Here is a 23,311-nt window from a genome sequence, read left to right as displayed (position 1 = left end):
TGGTCCTTCCATTCCGACAGAGCAAAATTATCCAGAAGGAAGCACGCTTGGGCAGTTGTCTCAGACTACAAACCGGGAGTTGAGACAGCCTACCTATCAAGTACCTATTCAATCTTTTGAAAAGTCAACTTTATGGCCCTAAGGCTAGGTGAATGGCCTTTTTTTAAGGATTTACCGGAACAGCGGCGCCCTAATTAGAAAATCGAATGGAGAGAATGAGGCTACCACTCCGAAAGCATGGAGCACATATCCTGTGCATGCCCAGCTCTGCTATAAGACAGAAGGACCTTACTGAGAGCAGACTGGATTAAATTAGGCGTTCGTACATGTCGCCAGGCAATATTGGCAGCTATGAATCAAGAAAATATAATCCTGAACATCCGATTTACCAAATTTGTTGCCAGAGCTGTAAAAACGTTGGGTAAAGAAAGGGCAGCTTTTCTTTAGCCGGTCCTCCCAGACATCACCCTGTAATAAAAACTCAAGCAGCCACCGGCCCCCCTCCGCAAGGCCTAATTGGACACCGCGTTTAGCTCTCCAAAACCAGCTGTCAAATTGACTTATTTCCCCTACCTAAACTTTTTTTAAAACCACTCTGTCACTGCCATGTTATTTAACGAGCTGATCTATAAAAGATAAACGCACATTCGGACACTTTTTAAATTTCATTAAATTTTACTGCTAGATTATTGCACTGCTGTTGTATTAATCAAAGTTCCCTTTCTGCTCCTTTTTAAATTCATATTTGTACATGGGAGTCATACGGTTTTAACACTTTGTAATGATTTTAAGTAATCAAACAATAAACTTTAAAATAACAAATACCACTATTTTCTATTGCTAAGAATATATCATGTGTACAGGCTAAACCTTGTCTTATCATCATTACAGGAAGTTGTCTAGAGAGATGAAATGTTGTCAAAAGTATGAAAAAGAAATGAGAAAATAAAAAGTCAATAATATAAATATTCAAGTTGAGATCATCTTCTGTATGTACATGAGAACGTTCCATAACAGTAAATGTCAAGGACATTGTATTTTATGGAGGGTCCTCCCCATAGCATCTTTCACCTCTTTATTCCTCAGGGTGTAGATCATGGGATTCAGCATGGGAATAACCACTGTGTACAATACTGAAGCCACTCTGTCCTTTTGCAGGGAATAACTAGATGTGGGTCTGAGATACAAGAAAAAAAGTGTACCATAGAAAAGGATAACACACGTAAAGTGGGAGGAACATGTGGAGAACGCCTTTCGTCTTCCATAGGAGGATGGGATTGACAAAATTCTCCGTATGATGGACACGTAAGAGGCTACAATCACTAACACAGCACTTATAGTTAGGAAGTCGGCAGAGATAAAGAGCACTAACTTGCTTGTAAAGGTGTCTGAATAAGTAAGATCTAAAATAGGGAGGAAATCACAGTAGAAATGCTGAATCATGTTAGGCCCACAGTAGGAGAGGCGGAATACACCAATAACATTCAAAGTAGAGCTGAACAAAGCACAAAGCAAGGCTGCACTGACCAACTGCAAGCAGGCTGTCCGGGTCATGACCCTATTGTATGTTAGGGGGTGGCAAATAGCCATGTAGCGATCAAATGCCATCACAGTGAGTAGCACACACTCCATTGTCCCAAAAAGTGCAAAGGCAAAGAGTTGTACAGCACATGCGTGGAACAGGATGGTATTCCTTTCACCAAGGAAGTTCACCAGCATTTTGGGGGTGATGACTGTCGAGTAACAAAGGTCCACAAGGGAAAGGATACCTAGGAAGAAATACATAGGGGTATGTAGACGAGGGCTGATCCAGACTAGAAGTAAAATGCCAGTGTTACCAACCACAGTTATTGCATACATGACCAGGAACATCATAAAAAGAATCCCTTGAAAATGTTGAACATCTGTCATTCCCAAAAGAAGGAACTCTGTGATCTTGGTACAGTTCTTTTCATCCATTTCCTAGAAAAGAAGAAAATGAATGTTACTTTTATTTCAAATCATTTACGTATCAGCAAATATGAGTAATCAAATCATTATAAAAATGTATAGCAAACTAGTAAATTGTTATCAATGTGGTTGCAATCTGCTCAGTTACCATAGGAGTCCACAAGCTCACACATCCACAAGACACAATAGATACATATTTTGAAGTAGAGCCTGCCTTGCCCAGATGAGGAAAACACCTGACCAGAAAGGATTTTGATGGAGACTTCGGAAGACATTTAATTTTGTTTGCAGAGGCATACTTCAAATGTTTGAAGAAAGTTTTGAATCTGTTTTGTTCAGGAGCCATTTTGGAGAAGCCTGGTTTTTGGTAAACATGCTACTTAGAAATCTGATGAATAAAAATGACTTTTATGGTCTAATTTCTCTAAAAGTTAGTCAACAAGAGGGGGGACTGTGTTTTTTTTATCGAGGTCTAGCATTGATGCCCTGTAGGACCCTGCTAAAGGTATGCTGTTCCTCTTAAAGTGATGCTTAGACAATAAAAACTCAGAAAACCAACCACTGTCATTAGTAATGACAGTTTAGGTCAAACTTGATGTAGGAGAGAGTTTGGAGGGAATCCACTTTTGCAAGACACACCCAGAAAGCTAGGTCTCATGTTTCATCACCTGGACCTGCTCCTTGTTGGGTCGGCGCTGCAGTGCCCAACAGGCACCCGTAAAGGGGCTCTTTGTTGGAGATCTTTTGTTCCTTGCTGTATGATGAAGTGGGGGGTTGTAGCCTGTGATGTGTAGACAAAGTGAAGTGGAAGTGTGATTTAAAAGAAGTGGGATAGTCCAAATAACACTTTTATTCTGGCTGGCTATCCACCTCAATAAAACAAAAGAGTAGGAGCTTATCTGACGTCAAGGTTCAGTTAAAGCTATGCTCATCTCTCCAGGTCAACATGTTTCTTGCCTAATGGTTTTTTCAATCTGTGACAATTCTTCAGGACCTAATCTTTGAAAAAGTGAATCTATCTACACTATATGGCGGGGCTATTTGCCACCTACCACATGTATGCACTATGGTTCAAATCCTCAGCAGTGTAGTTCAGTAACCTGAAGAAATGGAAACACCTCTGTAAAACCGTAAGTCTGGTCACAAAATATTTCTTATTTACTCTCCAAAAAAATCTCCTTTACTCTAATATGAACACTAGAGTGAGATAAAAATGCTTAAGTGAGATGACGATCTAGGCATGTGAAGTAGAAAAAACAGGGGTGGTGGGGGACTTATCTCTAATGCCCCAGTAAAACCATGTAAAAACAATTGGAGGATTGTCCCTCCCCAGGATGGGGCGGTGGCTATGAGGGGGTTTCACTTAAGTCTATGGTGGTGAACTCATAATTATGTATCTTGTGAGTGCGAAATGCTCCGTTCATGGTGATACAATATTGGTAATGGAGCTAGTTGTGGTATGGCTCACCTCCCTATATTGGGAATGTCACCTCTGTCGGTGTGCTGCGGTTCTAGCAGACACCTGGAGCTTGGTGTCCTGTAAGATGAAACAAAACAAAAGGCAGGGAAGGTAGGAAGGTCACGAGACATTAGAAAGTGGAATGTAACCTGTACCTGCTCTTATCGGCTGCCCAAATGTTAATAACAGTAGGGAGCACAACACAGGAGTACTGTTAGGGCACTCACCATAGTAACGTGCCTATAAATACAATGTTGGCTCAATCGTTTACCAGGACATGCATCCCAGCCACACTCCTTCCAGGCCGCCCACCAGCTTGCAACCTGGTGGGCGGACTGGTGTATGGTTTCCTGGAAATGTACCAGAGATCTTCTAGTGTTGATTATCAACACCGCTAAAAGGCTGGCAGACGTCTTATTGGCCCGGATCCAGGCAGCAAAGGCAATTCTGAAATCAGCCATACAATTCACCATATTTAAGTCTAAACTGGCTGAAATTAACAGCAAGATCACTGAGAAAAAAGAATATTTACTGAAGCAGAAGATTGCTAAACTACAGAAAGACATTCAGAAGTTTAACAAGGAGACAGTTTACCCCTATCTGAAGGATGACTATACCTCATCAAGAAATGTTTATTCATTCAACGAGGGCACTGATACGAGCAGGAGGGGATCCTCCAATAGTGACACAAGCGCTGAAAGCAGGGGCAGTAACTCCCAGAGAAGGTACTACTATCCAGCCCATTCCAATTATAACAATGCATCCTCATACCAAGGTCCACCACCACCTCTGCCCTTCTGGCGGTTCCCTATGTACCCTCAAGGCCAACCCCAATACTATCTGATGGGCAGCCCCCCTTTTTTAGGCTGCGACTGGGGCAGAGGACGAAAAAGAGGGATGCAAAAAGGAGTGCAGTGGCAGGACCAAACTGCACACACTATAGAGACCAGGAGTCCGACCAGGAGACAAAGGAACTAGTGGTCAACTTGCCCGATAGGACCTTGACCAAAATCAAAAAAAGAGTACTGGAGAAAGGACTAGGGTATGTGGCAACACCTAAAACAGACAGATTCAAGGATACCTGCGAAATCCAGGAATATTGCCAGAAGATCTGCTTGAAAGCCTTTTTTCTTGAAACACCCCAATTTGACGTTGGATATTCCGACTTGAGGAATCCCTCACCCTTCACCCCAAACAATAAGATGGTTCCCCCCGAAGTACTGATGTTTGAAAAAGCAGTACTAAAAGATCTGGCAGGGATTCCCACAAGAAAACCCTTCCATAATCTAGCCAATGCCGTGCAGTATACCTTTTAAAACAAAAGGGGATGATGGACGGAGTGTTGAACATTGCAAGCATTCACCCCCAGTCAACTGATCTGAGTTTAATCCATCATCATTCATTAGCTCACTCCGCCACCCCAGTTCAGACAGGGCCATATTCAAATCAGTCTGACACCAGTGCCTCATGGAAACAGTCCAGCCTGAACTACCAAGCCATGTCTTCCCTTGACCGGAAACAAGCATCCTGGGCCCGGTTTCTGGCTATCAGCCGTCATCATCCAGGCTAGCTTGAATCCGGTGGCAAAGTGAGCAAGGACCCTAGTCTGGGCATACCCTGCCAACTTAGGACGAACAAAGAAAAACCAAAGGGGATGATGGATGGAGTGTTGAACATTGCAAGCACTCACCCCCAGTCAACTGATCAGGGTTTAATCCATCATCATTCTATGGCTCTCTCCACCACCCCAGTTCAAACATGGCCATATGTAAATCAGTCTGACCCAGTGCCTCATGGGAACAGCCCAGCCCGAACTACCAAGCGATGTCTTCCCTGGACTGGAAACAAGCATCTTGGGACTGGTTTCTGGCTAATCAGCCGTCATCAGCCAGGCTAGCTTGAATCCAGTGGCAAAGTGTATACCCTTCCAGAATGAAAATCAGTTACAAAGACTTGGAACATATTTAATTACATTTTAATATTTAATCGCACTACAGTTCTTCTGACCTCCTCTTCTCATGTTTTATTTCTACTGTGTGAAAGTAAGATAGTAGATGACCAGTAAGTAAGTTAGTACTTTTTATTGTTTGCTTAATTAAAATCTAACCATATAAAATCATGAAATAATAACCCATAATAAAAATAAAACATTAGGCACACATGATTTGTCCTTAGTGCAAGTCTAAAAATCATACAATTATATAATCATGAAAAAGTGGAAGTTTTGTACTTGTTCAGAATCATCCATGCGTGCACTCCTTTTATGAAGGAGTCTTTTTCTTTCAACATTGAGGTTTGTTTTGGTATTCTGTTAATAACTTCTTTGAAATGCTCTGGTGTTATAGACATGTCCTAAATTGATATGTTCCAAGAACTCGTCTAACGCTGTTTGTAGGTAGTTCCAAAACTGTGTGTTTTGATTTAATTGTATTTCTTACCAGAGTGATTGAACATTGGGCTGGAAGTATGTGTTTTTATTCTTTTATATACCTTTATAGTGACCCTTCCGTGCAATGATCTGATTGGATACCATCAATTCTAACCGGATTTGGGCTGGTGATGCATTACAGGGTAGAAGGAAAAGAAGCTTAAAGGTTTTAGTAATAACATTATTTAAAGTTATAGAGTCATTAACACAAAGGGGCCCATTAGGATGTAGGGCAGATCGCCACCGCAATCATGGCGGTGGCGATCTGCCCTACACCCTAGCCCACCGCCACCCATTTCCTCCACCATATTAGTATGGTGGGGGGGGACCGCGGTGGATGGGAAGACCGTCCCGGCTTTTCCGCTTGGTCGACTTGACAAACAGTATTTTAATATTTTTTCTTTATAATTAATCCGATCTTTGTTTGTCTTAATACAATGTTGTCATAAACATATAGTAAATTTGATATATGTCTTTTGTTAATTTAAGAGGATAAGAATTCTCATTGTCCACGCATATTTTAAATCTGATAACAACAAGTTAAATAGGTGTAGTGAGAGAGCAAACCCTGCTTTTAATCCCAGAGAGGTATCAATTGTACTTGTTTATGTTCCAAGAGCATAGTTTTATAATTTCCCTTTGGTCGAATGTTTGTCGCTGTACACAATGGGGTTTATCCTGAAGTATCCCATGAAGGGCTGCTGTCAACCAACCCTGATTTAGATCCATCATCATCTCTTCTTGATGTTTAGTTATACATGTTGGTATTTGGCTAGTTGTTTTACTGATAGGATATTTCAATATTCTATTTTTCGTTTGGTCTGTTGATAGTCTGATTTTTCTGGTGAGGTGAATGAGCTTGGATAAGAGGGTTCAGATGGCTTAGTGATTTGTATTTCTCAGTTCAGAAAGGATTTGTGTTCCTGGAGGATTTGTTCAACTAGGTCCGTAGAATTCTCTGTCTCCACTTTAAGTTCTTGATTATCATCTTTGTTTGGTGGAAATTGAATCAATTCTATATTTTTGCTTTTGATTTTTACCAGCAATAGAATTGTTTTAAAAAGTCTGGAAAATTTCCCAAATGTTATGCTCGACCCTGGAATGGAATTCTGGTTTAAAGATAATCTGGCTCCTTTCTTCTTTATGATTGTGACTTCTACTCTTTTGTCTTTCAATGCAAGAACTATGTGTACTTCCATTCAATTGGTACATGAGAGCTTCTAATGTCAAGTGAGAAGTTTAAAAGAATAAGTCCCAATTTTCCCCTGAGCCCCAATTTTGGGAGGCTGGAGAGCCTTGGTCCTGGTCACACTCAGAGGTGTGTTGATTTTTATTCACAAGTGGGGGGGCTTGGATGTTTCTCTTCCTTTATGTTTTACTGAATAAAATGGAAGCTGGGGTTCCTGTTATTATTTTGGCAAGGTGTATTTCAAAGTTGCAAATTATCAGTTTTTAATAAGGATTTGACTGTGTGATCTTGGCTCTCTTTCCCCTGCCTTAGGTTCTCATAGGTCCTTGTGTCTTTGGTATTGTTTGGTTTAGTGACATCATTTAATTGAGAAATATTAGGCACTTTAGTTTTTTCTGGTTTATTTGGGAAGAAAAAGGTGTAGGTTCCATTACTACTTTACAGTTTTCGATATTTACTGTTACTTCAAGAGGGTGTGGCGCCCCAGATAACAGTGGTTTTCAATATTCTCCTGGTGGTATTTCAGGTGAGTTTAGGACCTCATTGAGTAGATTTTTGGTTGAAGCTAATGTTAACATCTCCAGATCTGTTATTTTCCCCCCATTAAATGTCCATGTCTTCCTCTGGTTGTTTTTTTTTGTTCTACTTCATGCTAATCTGGAGTTTTTTGTCTCTTGGTCCAGATATACTGTTTTTATCTCGCTCTCTGGTTTAATTTGGGTTTGAGGATTACATGTTTCTGTTTGTAGAGTTAACATGGCTCTAGTTGGGTCTTCCATCAAGTGAAACTTGTGTGAAATTTTCTTAGATTTTCCAAACATAAGTGCCATTGGAGAGATAACAGTTGAATTTCCCTGCTAATTGTGCCTTAACTTTTTTTTAAAGTTGCTGATGATTGAAGATGTTTTTTTCTATTTGTAAGGGGGAAAGAAGGTCTTTCCTTCCCCGAGAGCATAGCCCTGTTAATCTTTAATGATGTCTGAAAGGCTCTTAATCCATTTAAAGTTTACTGTCTATGTCAACAGCTTACTCTAATGGGTAAAAGGCACAGGTAGGGATTTTTTTATGCTGAGGCTGCTGCACTAGGCTGATTTTCTCATTTACTTCCACCTTCGTGCTCCAGTTAAGTCTGGCTAGGGCTAATCCAACTGAGCCCAGTCGAGTCAGCCCCATAGGCGGAGGGAAGGTCAGTTCCAAGAAGTGCTTGAGAAGCCTCTACGCTCCTTGCATCTCACCCCCACTCACCACTCTTCTATCTATTAGCCCGTCTTGAGAGGCTACGTAGACTTTGGGCACGATTCACAGAACTAACTTAAGACAAAATCCTAAAACTTACTACTTTTGGTATTCACAGAAGTTAGGATTTTGTCTTAAGACAGACTTAAGACAAAATCCTAACTTAAGTCTGTCTTAAGTCTGTCTTAAGACAAACTTAAGACAAAATCCTAACTTCTGTGAATACCAAAAGTAGAAAGTTTAGGATTTTGTCTTAGGTTAGTTCTGTGAATCGGGCCCACAGTGTGGAAATAGAGTGCTAGGGGGGTTTGGCACTGACCGTCTTGCTGTGCACCAGCTGCACCGGCCTCATGCTGGCCCCTTCTGTGCAACGGGAAGGTGGGGCTGCAATCCACTGCTCGCATTGTGCCAACCCACTTGCTCTGCTTTCTCAACAATTTGCTCAACACTCTCTGAGTGGCCACAGTTATTAACGCAGCACCCCTCACTTTGTATTCAGCTTACCACCGGAAGACCAACTAAGCAGGCTTGGTGGGCTGATGGAAACTTGGACAGGTATGGCACGCTGATCAAAACTGACGGAAGCCTGAACTCTTGGCAGGATGATGGGAGCTGATGAAAACCCGGGGAGGCAGAAATATGGTATTTCCCACCAGGTCAAAAACAATGGTGGACAGAGACATGTGCAGCAACTCTGCATTTGTCTCCACATAATTTGGAGACTTACCACTTCTGCCGGTACCACAGCTGAAATCCAATAAAGACTCTTGACCTAGCCTGACACTCACCACCTACCTCTCCACGGCTGCCCCCTTAGTGCCCTCCGGTGCTTAATTTCAATTTTGTGTGGGCAGAATCAGGCAGGATGGTGGCTAGGATTCAGAGGCTCCCAAGTCCTGGCCGGAGCAGGGCAGAGCAGAATTGTCCATAGCAGCAGCAAACTCCCCAGCAGAGTGTGACGTCAGCATGCATCACGTAACACTGACAAGTAGGAATGTTGAAGACGGATAGGGCACAATATGGGTACCAGGTCTGGCGCCTGGGAGGGAAGGTCTCCACTGGGTCCACATTCATTTAGCTCCATTAAGGGGATCCTATCATTGGTGTATGCCCACAGGAAGTCTGTTAGAATTGGGGGTCTCTAGTTGGTACAGGTAGGTACTTGTGACAAATAGGGACCCTCTCCTCTAGTCAGAGTAAGGGGGATTACACTCCTAAAATAACCACTGCTCACCCTCCAGGTAGCGTGGCGCGAGCAGTCAAGACTTATTTCAGAGGCGTTGTAAGTTAAGCATTTGTGACCAAATACAGTAACCCAGTGACAACACTACAAATGGACACCACACCAGGTTTTATATAAAAAATAAGTATATTTTGTATAGAGTTACCACAAGACCAATAAACGACAAAAAGAATCCACAGTACTATCAGCTTTCAAGAGTTTTTTTTTAAAAGGCTTAAATTAAAGTTCTGTGCGAGTCGGTTGCCTGGATGGGCTACAGCATTATTGAAAATAACAGAGTCTAGCAAATCCAGCGGACCGCGTCGGTACGGGCTCACTCAAGTGTCGACAGACTCAGTCACAGAACCTTTTACTTGGGGCGGCCGACACGGATGTGCGAGTCGGTTCCGGTGATCATCGCGGTGCAGAAAGGAAGCGTTGCAGGACGCCTTGTCCCTCGATGCGGTGCAGGCAGCGGCCAGTTGACAGAGTCGGTGGGTCCAAGGCTTGCGTTGCAGGGCGACACGGTGCTTTGATGCAGTGCTTGCAGCTTGCGGTGCAGCGAACGAGCCAGAGTTCGGGAGCTGGCGCCGAGCAGTCCAGACAGTGTTGTGAGTCGGGTGGTGCGTCGCGAGCGTGCGAGGCGGTTCCCAACTCCGGTGCGGTCACAGGACTCGAAGTCAGCAGCAGCAACTGCGTCAGTCAGATCAGTTCAATTTTGTGTCGCGAGGCGTTGCATGTCGCGGTGTCTACCAGTCACCGTGCAGGCTTGGGCTTGGTGACGGGGTCAGGACGGAGTCGGTGAGCGCAGAGCTTGCGTTGTTCGGGGCGGACGTTGCTTGATGCGGTGCCGACAGGACATCGAGCGGTCTTGAGAGTCGGTCACAGCTCCCTGCCTCTGTAGCCATTTGTTTCCAGTAGCAATTCACAAAGGCTGGTGAAGTCCACTGGTCCTGGGACTTCGGTCAGGGGGCAAGTTCAACTGCGATGGAGCGCGGTTTGGATAAGAGAAGTAGATTGGGCTGGGTCAGTGCTTACCTTTGTAAGAAAATTGTCTGAGAAGGTAAAGTTCGGTGGGGCAAGCCCGCAGGGAGTTTCCTAGGGCGGAGCATCATCTTCAGATATCCATGGGTCGATGCTGCGGTGAAGATGTCCACATGTGTACTTACATGCTGAAATGGAAGTTGAAAAACTCAAGCGGGACGTAGCAGAAGGGTGGTTACCAAACACAGTTCAAGAGGTCAACTGAAACATAGTGGGGAAAAAACCGACAATGCACCTCTGGCAAATAGGGGAGAGGGTTTGTCTCGGTCTCCCCCTTGGTTCACAGAGCAGTTTTTGGTCAGATTTTGTTTAAGTCCTGAGTTTTTGAAAATGCCTTTAGCACCAGAACGAGTTGTCCAGGACTGGTGAGACACCTCTTGGTGGGTACATGACTCACTCAGGCAGGGTCAAGGTGTGGATCCAATTGGTGGGAGCCTGTTATGCCTATATGGCTCTGAACAGTAGGCAAGCAAACCAGCCCTTGACATTACCTCCGGTAGTTCTGGGTGCAGCTGTAGATGCAGGGCTGGCCTCTGAGGATTCAAGGCAAGCTACAGGAAGCAAAACAGTACTTCCTGGTACAGCAGTCCCCTGGCAGAGTGCACAGCAGGTCGCAGAAGCAGGCAGTCCGCTGAGAAGTGCTTCCTATGTCGGGTCTCAGAGCCTGCGACTGAAACAAGTGGCCAGCACTCAGGGGCTCATGCTCAGGAACAAATCACCCACTGAGAAAATCTCCACAAGCACCGTCACTCTTGAGTGAATGAAGAGACCAAAAGTGAAAAGTTCAAAAAGCATTGTTCCACTTAAGGCGAAAACAAAATAGAACGTGTTCAAATTATCAAAAAATTTGGCTATCTAAGACCATGCCGGCTTCTGGAAGCTGCTTGTTGTTAATGAACTTACTGAGGAAGCAGCTTGGTCTGATATTACTGCTTGCAGTGTGGGGTACCATGCCTCTCCTCTGGCTCGTCTTTGCACCTGAGTAAAGGAAAAAATTGCATATGGTATTACCTGAAAGAAAAATGTATCTGGTGGTAACATGCTACATTTTTAGTACTCAGTAGAACTGTATTGCCTTACCTTCCTTACCCCATTGTTAACAGTTGTGCATTACTAAAAGTGCTGTAACTACACTTGTGTCGGCTAACAATGTGGTTCTAACTGTCATATCAACAATTATTCATTGCTTGGGTCAGCAGTGAATCACAACACTCAGTTGATGTTCCTGGAAGAAGAGTACTAAAAGAAGAATTGGGTAGGTGCCTTGGTAAAGGGGAGGCATAGAGGGACAGAAGGAGGACTAAAATTCTAACATTTAGTATATCCATGTTTTGGGTCAAACCGGAACCTTTCAAGAACAAGTAAGGAGAAAGGTCACTAATAGTGGGAAGGGAATTAAGACAGGCAAATGGTTGAGCTTGAGGGGAGGAAGTCCAGGAACCGCTATAACAAAGTACAACTGTTAACGTGTGTCTTTCATTTTCAAATCTCAACATACATTGAACAAAACATCTACGACGACTCAGACATTATGAACCAGAGATCAACTTCAAGCTCCTCCACATCTCTCTCTCTCCATCCTGCTTTCCCAGTATATTCTCATTCTGACCGAGTGAACTTCATGAAAAGAGCCTTGGTGTCGGGGAAGCAGGGGAGCAGCACCTGAGCACTCCATCACACCGTACAGGTTCATACAGGTTAATACTTGACATCAGCTGGTCCAGTGGTGAACTGAAGAGTGTATCTGAAGGTCCTTTTTTTATACCCTGGTGCCCTTCTTCTAAAAGGTGGGGGAAGCTTCTGGAAAGGTTCTTTGTGTAATTTCCCGACTCCACTGACTGGCTCCAAGCTGGATGCAGTTACCGTACAAGGTCTTAAGGCCTTTGTGTGAAGGAAGAGCACAGGCTATTCAGGTTAAGAGGAGCTGCACTTAGCTATGGCCACATCCTGCCAGCAGGTGGCCCACTCAGGCATATACAATCCCTCTATTGTGTGATTGTTTGGAAGGAATTTGCAAAGTCCACTAAACCCAGTCATGTGGCCTAAGAGAGGCTGCAGGCACAAAGGGCTATGGGTAGGAAAATGCCTAGTTTCTACCAGTTGAAAGCCCTAAACTGGTCCTAGGATGCTTATTTCCAGTCCAGGGAGGACCTGGCCCGGCAGTTCATGCTGGACTGTTCCCATTGGGCGCAGGGTCAAGACTGATTTGCATATGGCTGGGTCCAAACTGGAATGGCATGGTAATAAAAAAAAAAGAATAGATTCAGACCTAGATCTCTTTACTGGGGTGTATGTATGACATTGTTTTACATTCTATTCATCACTTGTTCTTGTTGCATTCTTCTTCTTTTTGCATTACTTTCTTCCAGTGGCATTTTGAAAATTTTAATGAGAACTCCAACTTTACCATTAAAGATGGCATATCCTTACAATTCAATAGGTACCAGCTGTAGGAGAGTAGGGTCTGCAATCCTATGATCACCCAGATTTTTTGCTTTTGTTTCACTGGTTTACGACTTTCTCTGGCTGTGGGCCTGCCAATCAGACCCACAGCCTAGCTGTTCTCTCACTAAATTGACATGTGTACCTTAGGTGCATTATCCAATTGGTACTGGGCCACCTTATCAGACCCTGTAACTCAGGGCATAGGTGTACCCAGGGCCTACCAGGGGCTGAAGCATGTATTATGCCACCCCTGGATGGCCATCTAAATCTGACACAACTGGCTGCACGACAGCTGGGGCAAGGTGGTGTAATCACCCTTTGCTTTAGATATAGTATACCTATATCTAACCCTAAAAATGGACACACAGATTCCTATCAGTCACTCCTATGGCAGGCCTTGACAATCCTGAAGGCAGAGTGCTTGGAATCGTGTGAGATAGTGCTCTGGCATGAGCTGAGCCCGTTTGCAGCTTGCGGAACCAAGTCCTAATAGCTGTTCCATGATAACGCGTGCCATATACTCTTAAGTGCATTATAATCCTCGCGGTTAAATGCTATCTTTGGTATCGCTTTATCAAAACATGTTGAGTAAGGTGTCATACGAATTGGAATACTAACCCCTCGCCAATTCTGGCGACGGGGTTAGCATTCCACCCTTCTAGAGGGACACGACATGTATGTAACTGTGAACCCCGGTTAAAGTTAACTCGAGCCTCAGCATCACAAAATGGATGCTGCCACCACAGACACGAGTCTGACCCCCTGCAGCTGGGAGTCCTTCTAGCGAGGGGAGCTTGGACAAAGGGTTTCCTGTCAGGGGCGGTGCTATCACCAGCCCAGACAGGGTTTTGTGTATCCAGGGTAGGCAGGGCTTTTCAGGAAGGTGACTGCAAGTGGCACCCCGGTGCTCACTACGCATCTGCCGGCTAGAACCAGTTCCAGGGGCACACCAGCCCCTGACCTGGGGAAAGTCCGGCATGGGAGAGGGGTGTAACCACCCCCCTTTCTGGCCCACCCCTAGGGCAGGACCTAGTCGCGTACCCAACCCTTTCTTTAGGATAAAGGCAGGAGCGGGGACCCTTCCAAATTAGATCATATTTGAATCAAGAAACTACTTTCTACGAAGGAACTCTCGACTTCTTCTCAAGATTTCTCCCTTGTGGCTAAGGAGTAGTCACCCTGCATCCGCAGGCACCATCTAAGAACTCTGCGGTTTGCTGCACGTCCTTCCTCAGGAATACGACCGACCAGCACGACGAGACCCGGCTTCCCTGGCACCTCTGACCTCTACCTACCTCTACAGCTAAGCTGAGAACAGTAGGTGCGACGAGACCTCGAGGGACCGGCCATCATCAGAACTGCACGACTTCTATCCAGCACGACCGCCGAGGGATCCTCTGGTGAGTGCTTTGAGGTCCGAGAAGCCCCGACCCTTGTGGTAAATATTTGATTTACCGTCCTAATTTCTATGCAGGTAAGTACTTAATCAATAATAACTCAATCGGAAAGAAAGAGGCAGAGTCCGTGGTGTTAGAGTTCTTAGGGGTTTTATTCCTTAAAAAGGAATGGTCGGACCGGATATCATGTTCCTACCACCACTGGGGGGTAGGAAGGGATAGAGCAATATTTTATTGACAATACATAGCTTATATACTTAAGTCACATTATAGAAAACCAATACAGTAGGCGTAACAGCTGAGAGAAAACAAGATAACAGCATCCACGTGTTAGCAATACGTAATTAGAAGGCGTGAACTGGGCGTGAACACAGAGGTGTGTGCTAGAAACGTCACATGTAGGTGTCACAAGTGGGTGGCAACAAGCAGAATTTTGTAATGTCAGCAGAAATCTGAGGCTTGGATGCGCGCGCAGCTGCATGACGTGTGATTGACGTGAGACTGGAGGGTGCAGGGGACTTGACATTTACACTGGCGGAAAGAGACAGAAGTCTGGCATGTCAGATCAACTCGTACTTCTATCATATCTGATATCTGATGTTTGGGAACCATACTATCTAGAGGGAAAGGTCTCTGGGGCAGAAGCTATTCTATACTGACTGTGAGTGTGTGTATAAGCGTCTAAGTGTCTGCATGAGATGCGAGGGGCATGGGCCTTCCATGGTAACAGAGGCTATGAATTACTTGCACGGAGACAGTGAGGCCGGGCCCTTTGCTCTGCAGCTGGGGGGATGTTTACTTAAACTAGTAGGCAGGAATGTATTTTCGAGGAGCGGAACAGATAATTCGAAGGTTGAATACAGTCTTGGCGGGCAGCAGGCTGAGCTAAGCGCCGTTAGCCGCACAGGGAGTAAGGCAGAGGTCACGGGTACAGAGACAGCCTGGGCTGAGGCTTTTCAGAGTCAGAAGGCAGGAAAAAGGCTCGATGGCAGAATTCAGGGCCTACTTCGCCACAGCTGAAAAACGTGTAAGGTACACCATAAAAAGACGTTGGCATAGCATACTTGGAAACGGAATATTCAACCCATTCAGGGTGGGTCTGAAAGAGGACATGTTAACGTTGGACGCAAATGTATTTGCGTCTTCATAGCTGGCACAGGAGGGAAGTTACATGCACTTTAAGCTGGTACATGGAGACGGTGGGGTACACGCTAGGGAACATTACTTGACCATAAAATTTATATTCCCTCATTCCCTCCTTGTTCCCTACGGACCATTCATGATATATCGATCCTCATGAATCGATCAGTCTGTTCTTGTAACATCATTTGCTCTTCTTTCTTTCTCTCACGTTTTGAGAGAAAACTGGAATGTTCAATACACGATGTGGCACACAGTCCACAAATCGCTGGCCCACACTGTAGGCACAGGCAGCAACTGAATACTATGACAAGGGCAATGCCTAGGAAGGATAGGATCTTCCATCCCCAAGCGGTCAACGTTGTCCAGAACCAACCGGACCAAGTCCAGGTGCCTGGATTCTGATGTATCAGATTTGCAATTTTATGAAGACGTGTAATAGCTTGGTATACTGTTGGCGCGTTTTCTGGGATGAAAACACAGCAACTTGACCCGATGACCTTACAAGCTCCGCCTCTGTCTGCCAAGATGACGTCAATAACAAGACGATTCTGAAGGACAACAACCCGCATGGCGGAATGCTCCTCTGTTAAGTTACCTAGGGCGGAGGCAGTTTCATTCACTACAGCTTCAAGTGTTCTAGTTAATCTGCGGATTAGTTTACTATTTTGGACGGGGCCTGTGAAGAAAAAGAATCCTTTATTGAAATCTGTGTATTGCTCCCATGCCGTTTCAGTATAGTCAACAATCGGGAGATCTCTTCGGAGTCTATTCTTTACTAGATTTGTATTTCTGTGATAATCAGGAGGAGCTAGAAAAACAGGTGGCAGAAGGAATGCAATGTAACAGGTATCATCCCAATCTGGAGGTAAGCGTATGTATGCGGTATGACCACAAACAAAGTAGGAATGACGGGTAGCTTTAAAGGAAGATTTGCCTTGGTCACTGAATTCGACCACAGTAGTACATTTGCTATGACCTAAGTGTACTGAACCCTTCTTACTGACACATAATTCACCAGTGACTGGTAATACTGACATAGCAGGGAGAACTGGTGCAGCTTCGGATTCGACAGTAAGAATCATAAGGTTAATTGTATAATTACCTAATCCATATACTTCATTTTCTAGATCAGTTCCTATTCTAATGGGTAGTCCCTTCTTGTCAGGGTAACAGGCATTAAGCAGAACTAAGTTCAAGTTTCCCCAAACCCAGCTCCCCTTGAAAACAGCAATATCAGGATCTAAGGAATTAATTATTCTAAACCATGCACCACAGGAGCCATTGTGAGTGAACGGGTACGGAAAGAGGGGCAGAACTCCCTTGTATTTCTGGTAGGGAGGGAGTCGGCCACATATCCAACAGTTTGTAGCGTTGTTAGTCTGATGAGAGTGATGTAGCATACTAATGAATGTGTTGTTGCGCAGCGCTAGTCTGTAAGATAGTTCGTGGGGAGGTAATTCACTAAAAGAATGTTCGGCAGTGACATTATAAGCAGATTGTTCACGCTTGAAGATAGGGTAATATATGGGAAGCAATATACTTGCAACAATAATCAGGAGACTTAGAAAAAACATAATCAATAATGTCACTATGCAGTGACTACGGAGTGATTTGCAATATGTACGTTTCTTGAGTTGTCTCTCTCTCTCTCTTTCTCGATCTAGGGGATACATGTCAGAAACTATTTAACCGATTCACCTAGGGGAGGACTTAAACAATTAAACTGTCTGACTTGCTAGATCGGAGTTTCATGCGGTACTCTTCTTGGGGAGTTTTCTCTTGTTTCGTAACTTTAAAGTCTTTGGTATCAAGAAAGTCTTTGGAGGGGGTGGACGAGTCTGTTTCTGGCAGCAGTTCGTTACATTTTTTTATATGACTCGTATGGATCCACCCCTTTCGTCCTTCCACCTTGATAGCGGTCCGTGTTGTAAGGAGGACGGTCTTCGGCTCTTTCCAGCGGGGCTCCAGCGGACTTTTCCTATCGAAGTTCCTAATTAGCACCGTGTCGCCGGGACGGACATCATGCGGCTTTACATCAGTGTTGTCAGGAAAGGCTGCGGCAACCTGTGAACGACATGATTGGAGTGCAGACATCAAGGAGGCAAGGTAATCTGTCAGCAGATTACAGTCAACATCGGTAATTTTCTTAGGCATGGGCGTCCCCCACATATTCGGTGGTCTGCCAAAGACCACTTCATACGGAGATAGTCCTGATCTCGAATGGGCGACCATTCTCATATAGAACAATGCAACTGGCAGGGCGACTATCCAGTCAACCCCTTTCTCTTTACAAACTTTAGCAAGGCGGGTCTTTAGTGTCTGATTATGCCTTTCTACAAGGCCAGCGGCTTCGGGATGTCGGACACAATGGAATCTCCACTGATATCCTAGCAGCAGGGAAACCTGTTTCATGAGTTCGGATGAGAATGGCTGTCCGTTATCTGAGTACACGACACGAGGCAAGCCGTATCGTGGGAAGAATTCTCGAACCAGCTGCCTGGCAGTGGTCGGAGCAGTGTAATCTGGGACTGGATATGCTTCGGTCCAACGGGAAAGTGCACAAACAATTATGAGGACATACTTAAATCCTCGACAACGGTCCATCTGGATATAATCCATCTGGAGTACTTCAAAAGGGTGATCGGGAGGATGAAATCCACCTTGCTCTACAGGGACGCTTTTACCTGGATTGAACTGACAACAGATCATGCAAGTACGCACTTTCTGTTTTGCTGCTGCTCGTAAGTGTTTGTTGTACCAGAGATTCTGTAAACTGTCTAACATAGCTTTTTCTCCTAGATGTGCTGGACTATGTGCTGTATTTATTATGATTTGAACCATAGAGTCGGGGAGAAACCATGTAGATTTTCCCTTCGTCATCCATCCCTGATCTGTCTGGATCCCTCCTAGTTCAGTCCATTTCTTGATTTCATCTGAAGTAGCATGTGTCTGAATATCGATTACATCTAGTGTGGGATCCCTAACTGTCATACAATGTGTCGATACTGTTGTCTTTGTCATATCAGTTGTCTGGGTGTGAGTCAATGCTGTATGTTTTGCTGTTTGGTCTGCCAGGTCGTTACCCTGGGAAATGGGATCTGTAACTTTAGTATGTGCTTTACACTTCATGACGGATATGCCTGAAGGCAGATGTATTGCTTCTAACAGTGCTTGAATGAGGGGACCGTATTGAATCTTGGCACCGTGAGAGGTCAAGAAACCTCGTTCTTGCCATAACATTCCGAAGTCGTGTACGACTCCGAACGCATAACGGGAATCAGTGTATATGTTAACATTTCTGTTCTTGGCTAGTATACAGGCTCGGGTCAGAGCGATGAGCTCTGCCGCTTGAGCAGACAGTGTATCAATACGATATGTTTCTTTAACTTCAGTTTCAGTGGTCACTGCATAGGCGGCCACTAATTCTCCTGTGTTGGTTCTCATACATGAACCATCCACGTAAAGTGTCAGGTCTGGATTTGTCAGTGGAACATCTGTTAAGTCTCGTCGGGGCTTTGTTACTGCATTAATGATCTCTATACAATCATGCGGGGCTGGATCTGTCATAATCGAAGGTAACAATGTTGCGGGGTTTAGAATGCTGCAGCGTCAGATTTCTATGTGTGGCTGGACTAGTGTCAGTTCATAACCGGTCAGTTGTGCTATAGTCAAGTGTTGAGTCTGAGTTCTGTTTAAAAGAACCTCTACGGAATGTGGAACTTGAACTGTTAATTGATGTCCTAAAACAATTGAGTCGCTCTGTCTGATTGCTAGTGCTGTTGCTGCTACTGACTTTAAGCACGCAGGGAGCGCCTGGGCTACTAAATCCAATGTACTTGAAAAATAAGCGCAAGGCTTATGTGAACCTGCTTGATCTTGAGTGAGGACAGACAACGCTGTACCATCACGTTCTGTAACAAAAAGTGTAAAAGGTTTGCTGTAACATGGTGTCGCTAAAACTGGTGCTTGACATAAAGCTTTTTTTAATTCTTCAAAGGCTTGTGTATGTTCCTGAGTCCAAGGAAGGGCAGTCGAAGTCGCTGCCTCTTGTGTTGTCAACTGAATGAGTGGTTTAGCTAGAAATGCATACTGGGGAATCCATTGTCTGCAGTACGAGGTGAGGCCTATAAAGGCCCGCACTTCCTTTTGTGTCTGGGGTTGTGGCATATTTACAATTAACTGGATACGGTCAGGAGTGAGCTGTCTCCCCACTTTGGACAGCAAGTGACCCAAGTACACAACTTGCTGAACACAGAATTGTAGCTTCGAAGGAGACACCTTGTGTCCCTTGTCGGCCAGAAAATGTAAAACTGTCAGTGATGCTTGTTCACATTCGGGTTCACTTCGTGCGGTGATCAATAGATCATCGACGTATTGCAGTAAGGCGGTGTTAACTGGCATTTGAATACAATCAAGTTGTCTTTTCAGTGCTTGACTATAGATGCTGGGGCTTTCTGTGAATCCTTGAGGTGCGCGTGAAAATTTGAAACTTCGTCCATTTAAACTGAATCCGAAGAGATATTGGCTCTCTGGGTCGATAGGTACACTAAAGAAGGCGTTCTTGAGGTCAATTACAGTAAAGAACGTTGCTTCTGAATCAATGGCAGTCAATAAGGATGAGATGTCGGGAACCACAGAGTACTGTGGTACGATGCATTTATTCAGTTCTCGTAAATCAATCACCAGCCGATATACTGGCGGTGCATTGGGATCAGTACGTTTAAGAATCGGAATGATAGGGGAATTACAGATATTGGAGTCGGTCTCTACGACCACTCCTTGGGCAATGAGCTCTTCAATGATTTCCAGTAAAGCCACTACAGCATCGGGTGGTAACTTGTATTGTCTGATTCGGGGTAAAACAACACCTGGCTTCAGTGTAACACGGTATGGTGTAATGTGCATGCAGCCTACATCGGTTGGGCCTTGTGCCCACAAGTGATCCGGTACATTTTTCAATCTGACATCAAACTCTCGTAATACATAGTGACCCTTGAAATCTCGCAAAAAGAGTCTAACTCCCTCCGGAGAACAACATATCACTGCTCCTAGAGCCTTCAGTGTCTTTATTCCTAACAGATTTTCCGGACATGATTTCGTAAGTAATAGGTCTGTAACACGTGATAATGGACCCACAGCCAGGGGAACGGGTTTCGATACCTCATTTACAATAGGTTGTCCTGAAAAACCAAGGGAAACATTCTGTGAGCCTGAGAGGGGTGCCCCTGGAACTTCATCATGGCTGATTGTTGTGCGACTTGCCCCTGTGTCAATTAAAAACTTTCTGTCTTTTCCCAATACTTGACTGTGTACATAAGGACCCTCTTGATCTACAGGAATCTCAATAAGAGGCAAGCCAACCTCCCTCTCTAGGCTGTTTCATGTGTATCGCGGGTAATCGGGGTAATCAGATTGGGCATACTGGTACATCTGTTGTGAAGCTTGCTGAGTCGCGGCAATGGGCTGTGGCGGTGACTGTGTCTGTGATACCGCTGCGTTTTGTCTCGTATGTGGTGGAGCATGCATAGGCTGTGCATTCTGCAGGGGCTGTATATTCTGTGAAGTCTGTTGCTGGGTCTGGTCTTGTCTAGGCGGATGCGGTCTTTCCTTAGTTTTACCTGTTACTATATTATGTTTCAGGACTGGGCATTCATGTACGTAGTGACCTGGCTGCTTGCAATAGTTACATGTCCCTTTAACGGGGGCTGCTGCATTTCCTGTCTGGGCCGTACCCTTTCTCTGGCCGTCGGCTGGAGCCGACTGAGCCACTAACATTTTCATTTTCGTGTCTTTCATGCGTTTCTGTTCATGATCCTGTTCCTCTCTGATTCTGTTCTGATGGTATTGTAACATCTGTAACATCTGGGATGGCGTATTTGCTTGCCATGTACTTTCAACTTTATATACACGGTTCTTAACTGCTATCAGGGAATTCTCTACTAACTTTGATACAAAAAGATGTGGGTACAACTCGCTACTTGGTTTAAGACCACTATTAATGATGAAACATTTCTCGAATCTGGAATAGAAGTCACTAGTATCTTCATCGTGTTTCTGTTTACAGGCTGAGATTGCATCCCAGTCTTCCTTTCTAGTTGTCAGTAATCTTGGCAGAACCTGTACTATTAGACCTGGTAATGCTTTAGTTTTCTCCCCAAGGCCTAACCCTGGGGTACGAAGTTTCTCCTCGTCTTCTATTTCTGCCCATACAATCTTTTTGTCTCCCACCTCCCATTCTCGTTCCTTTAGTTTCTCGTAGATGCCTGTGGGCAGCAGTACCTTTAACATTTTCATGATATCTTCATATGTGTAATCTCCCATCAGTAACATGTCTTTTAGTTCTCTGTGAAAACCTGCAGGGTCTTTATCGTGACAGGGTACTAGTTTCTTCATTTCCAGTAGTTCTAACTTGGTCAGAGGTGTGTGTACATACACACGTTTCAGGTTAATATCGGTACCCATAACTGGATGTACTTCTCTTAAGGGATTCTGACTTTCAATGCCATGTAGACGCTCCATATGGTACATTTTTCTTTCTGGGGGCGGAGCGGGAACATATTGTGAACTTAAAAAGGTGTTATATCTGTGCCGTTGTTCTAGAATTATTTGTATTAACTTGGTACTTAAACCTCTCCATCTATCCATGAGTAGTGCTTCTAATGTATCGTGTAAGGGACCTGGATCAGAATGTTGATTTCTGTATAACGTGAGGAGGTGCTGAATCATGTATACACCTGCTAATTTCTGCTCGTCTGGTGATAGATTCAGAAATGTCTGTGCTACTGTGTCATCACTATATATATTAGGGTTGTCAGCCCATAGTACTGCTGACCGGGCTAGTTCTTGTTCATCCATAGAATTGAGTACATGGTACCCCATTCGTTCTCGAAGCCTTTTATCAGTCTCTTGGAACTGGTGTTCAGGAGAATTCGGTTTTGATATGCCAGAGAGAAAAACTCTCTTGCTTTCTGGACGAATGCCTTTCCTAAGATAAGTTCCCTTACCTACATATGCTATCATATCTGTAGTCTTTTCTGGCTCTTCAGGTTCTTCCTCCTCCTCGGAGGAGGCTTTTTCTTTCTCTTTTTCGTGTATTTCTATCACTGCTTTTCTTATTTTCCTGTACATACTGGCTATGCAACCCCCTTTATCATGTTTTCCTTCCGATATATTTTGACCCCACTTGTTTAGTGCTTCCATTTCATCCTGTTCTGTCTCAGGCCTGTCTCGTTCTCTTATTAAGCAATTTATGAAAAAACGTAATATATATGCTTGAGTGTCAACTTTCTGATGTGCCATGGCCTCTTTAATACTTTCAGGGTCTTCCCCAGTCTGGACAAAATGATATATTCTATCTAAGTGCTCTTTCATTCCTGAGAATAATATTAGGTAATCTGTAGCTTGTCGCAACCGTAGTGATGCTATCAACATTCTATCGTCTTTGCCGGGTACTGGATCGTATCTGCAAACTGGAAGCTGTTCTTTGAGTATGTCGAGACGGGGTGATTGGAACGTAAAGTGGTTCTGCATGTCCCTAAGGTGTAATCTGTGTGTTGCTGGTGGGGTCTGAAGACCCCCTGTCGCACCTCCTGAAGCGGAAGCTTGGGCATTATCCCTCTGTGGAGTCTGTATATGTACTTGAACTTGTCTTTTAGTAGGATCAGGTAAAAACGGATTTGGTATATCAATTTTAGGTGCGGGAAGTGGTGGAGGTGCAGGAACGACGGACTGTCGAACGGGGAAACCTGGTTGCGGTAATGGAGGGGTAGGGTCTGGAGGTGGGTTGCCATTTCCGTCA

The 23,311-nt window shown here is 44.4% G+C and overlaps 1 protein-coding gene across 1 annotated transcript; it reads right to left on the bottom strand.

The window, feature by feature from the left end:
* Positions 1-1,023: 1,023 nt before the first annotated feature.
* On the bottom strand, positions 1,024-1,959 carry LOC147735082 (olfactory receptor 8U3-like). The gene has a single exon (XM_086952607.1). The coding sequence runs from the start codon at positions 1,957-1,959 to the stop codon at positions 1,024-1,026; it is 936 nt and encodes a 311-aa protein (XP_086808733.1).
* Between the last annotated feature and the right edge of the window lie 21,352 nt (positions 1,960-23,311).

Source organism: Lissotriton vulgaris, chromosome 1_2, assembly GCF_964263255.1.
Source record: "Lissotriton vulgaris chromosome 1_2, aLisVul1.2, whole genome shotgun sequence".
Classification (NCBI taxonomy): Eukaryota; Metazoa; Chordata; class Amphibia; order Caudata; family Salamandridae; genus Lissotriton; species Lissotriton vulgaris.
The sequence above is the reverse complement of the archived record's forward strand: the minus strand, read 5'-3'. Positions and strand labels throughout refer to the sequence as shown.

What these genes read in the sequence shown, in the direction of transcription:
- LOC147735082 (XM_086952607.1), bottom strand. Translation starts at nt 1,959, where the DNA reads ATGGATGAAAAGAACTGTACCAAGATCACAGAGTTCCTTCTTTTGGGA.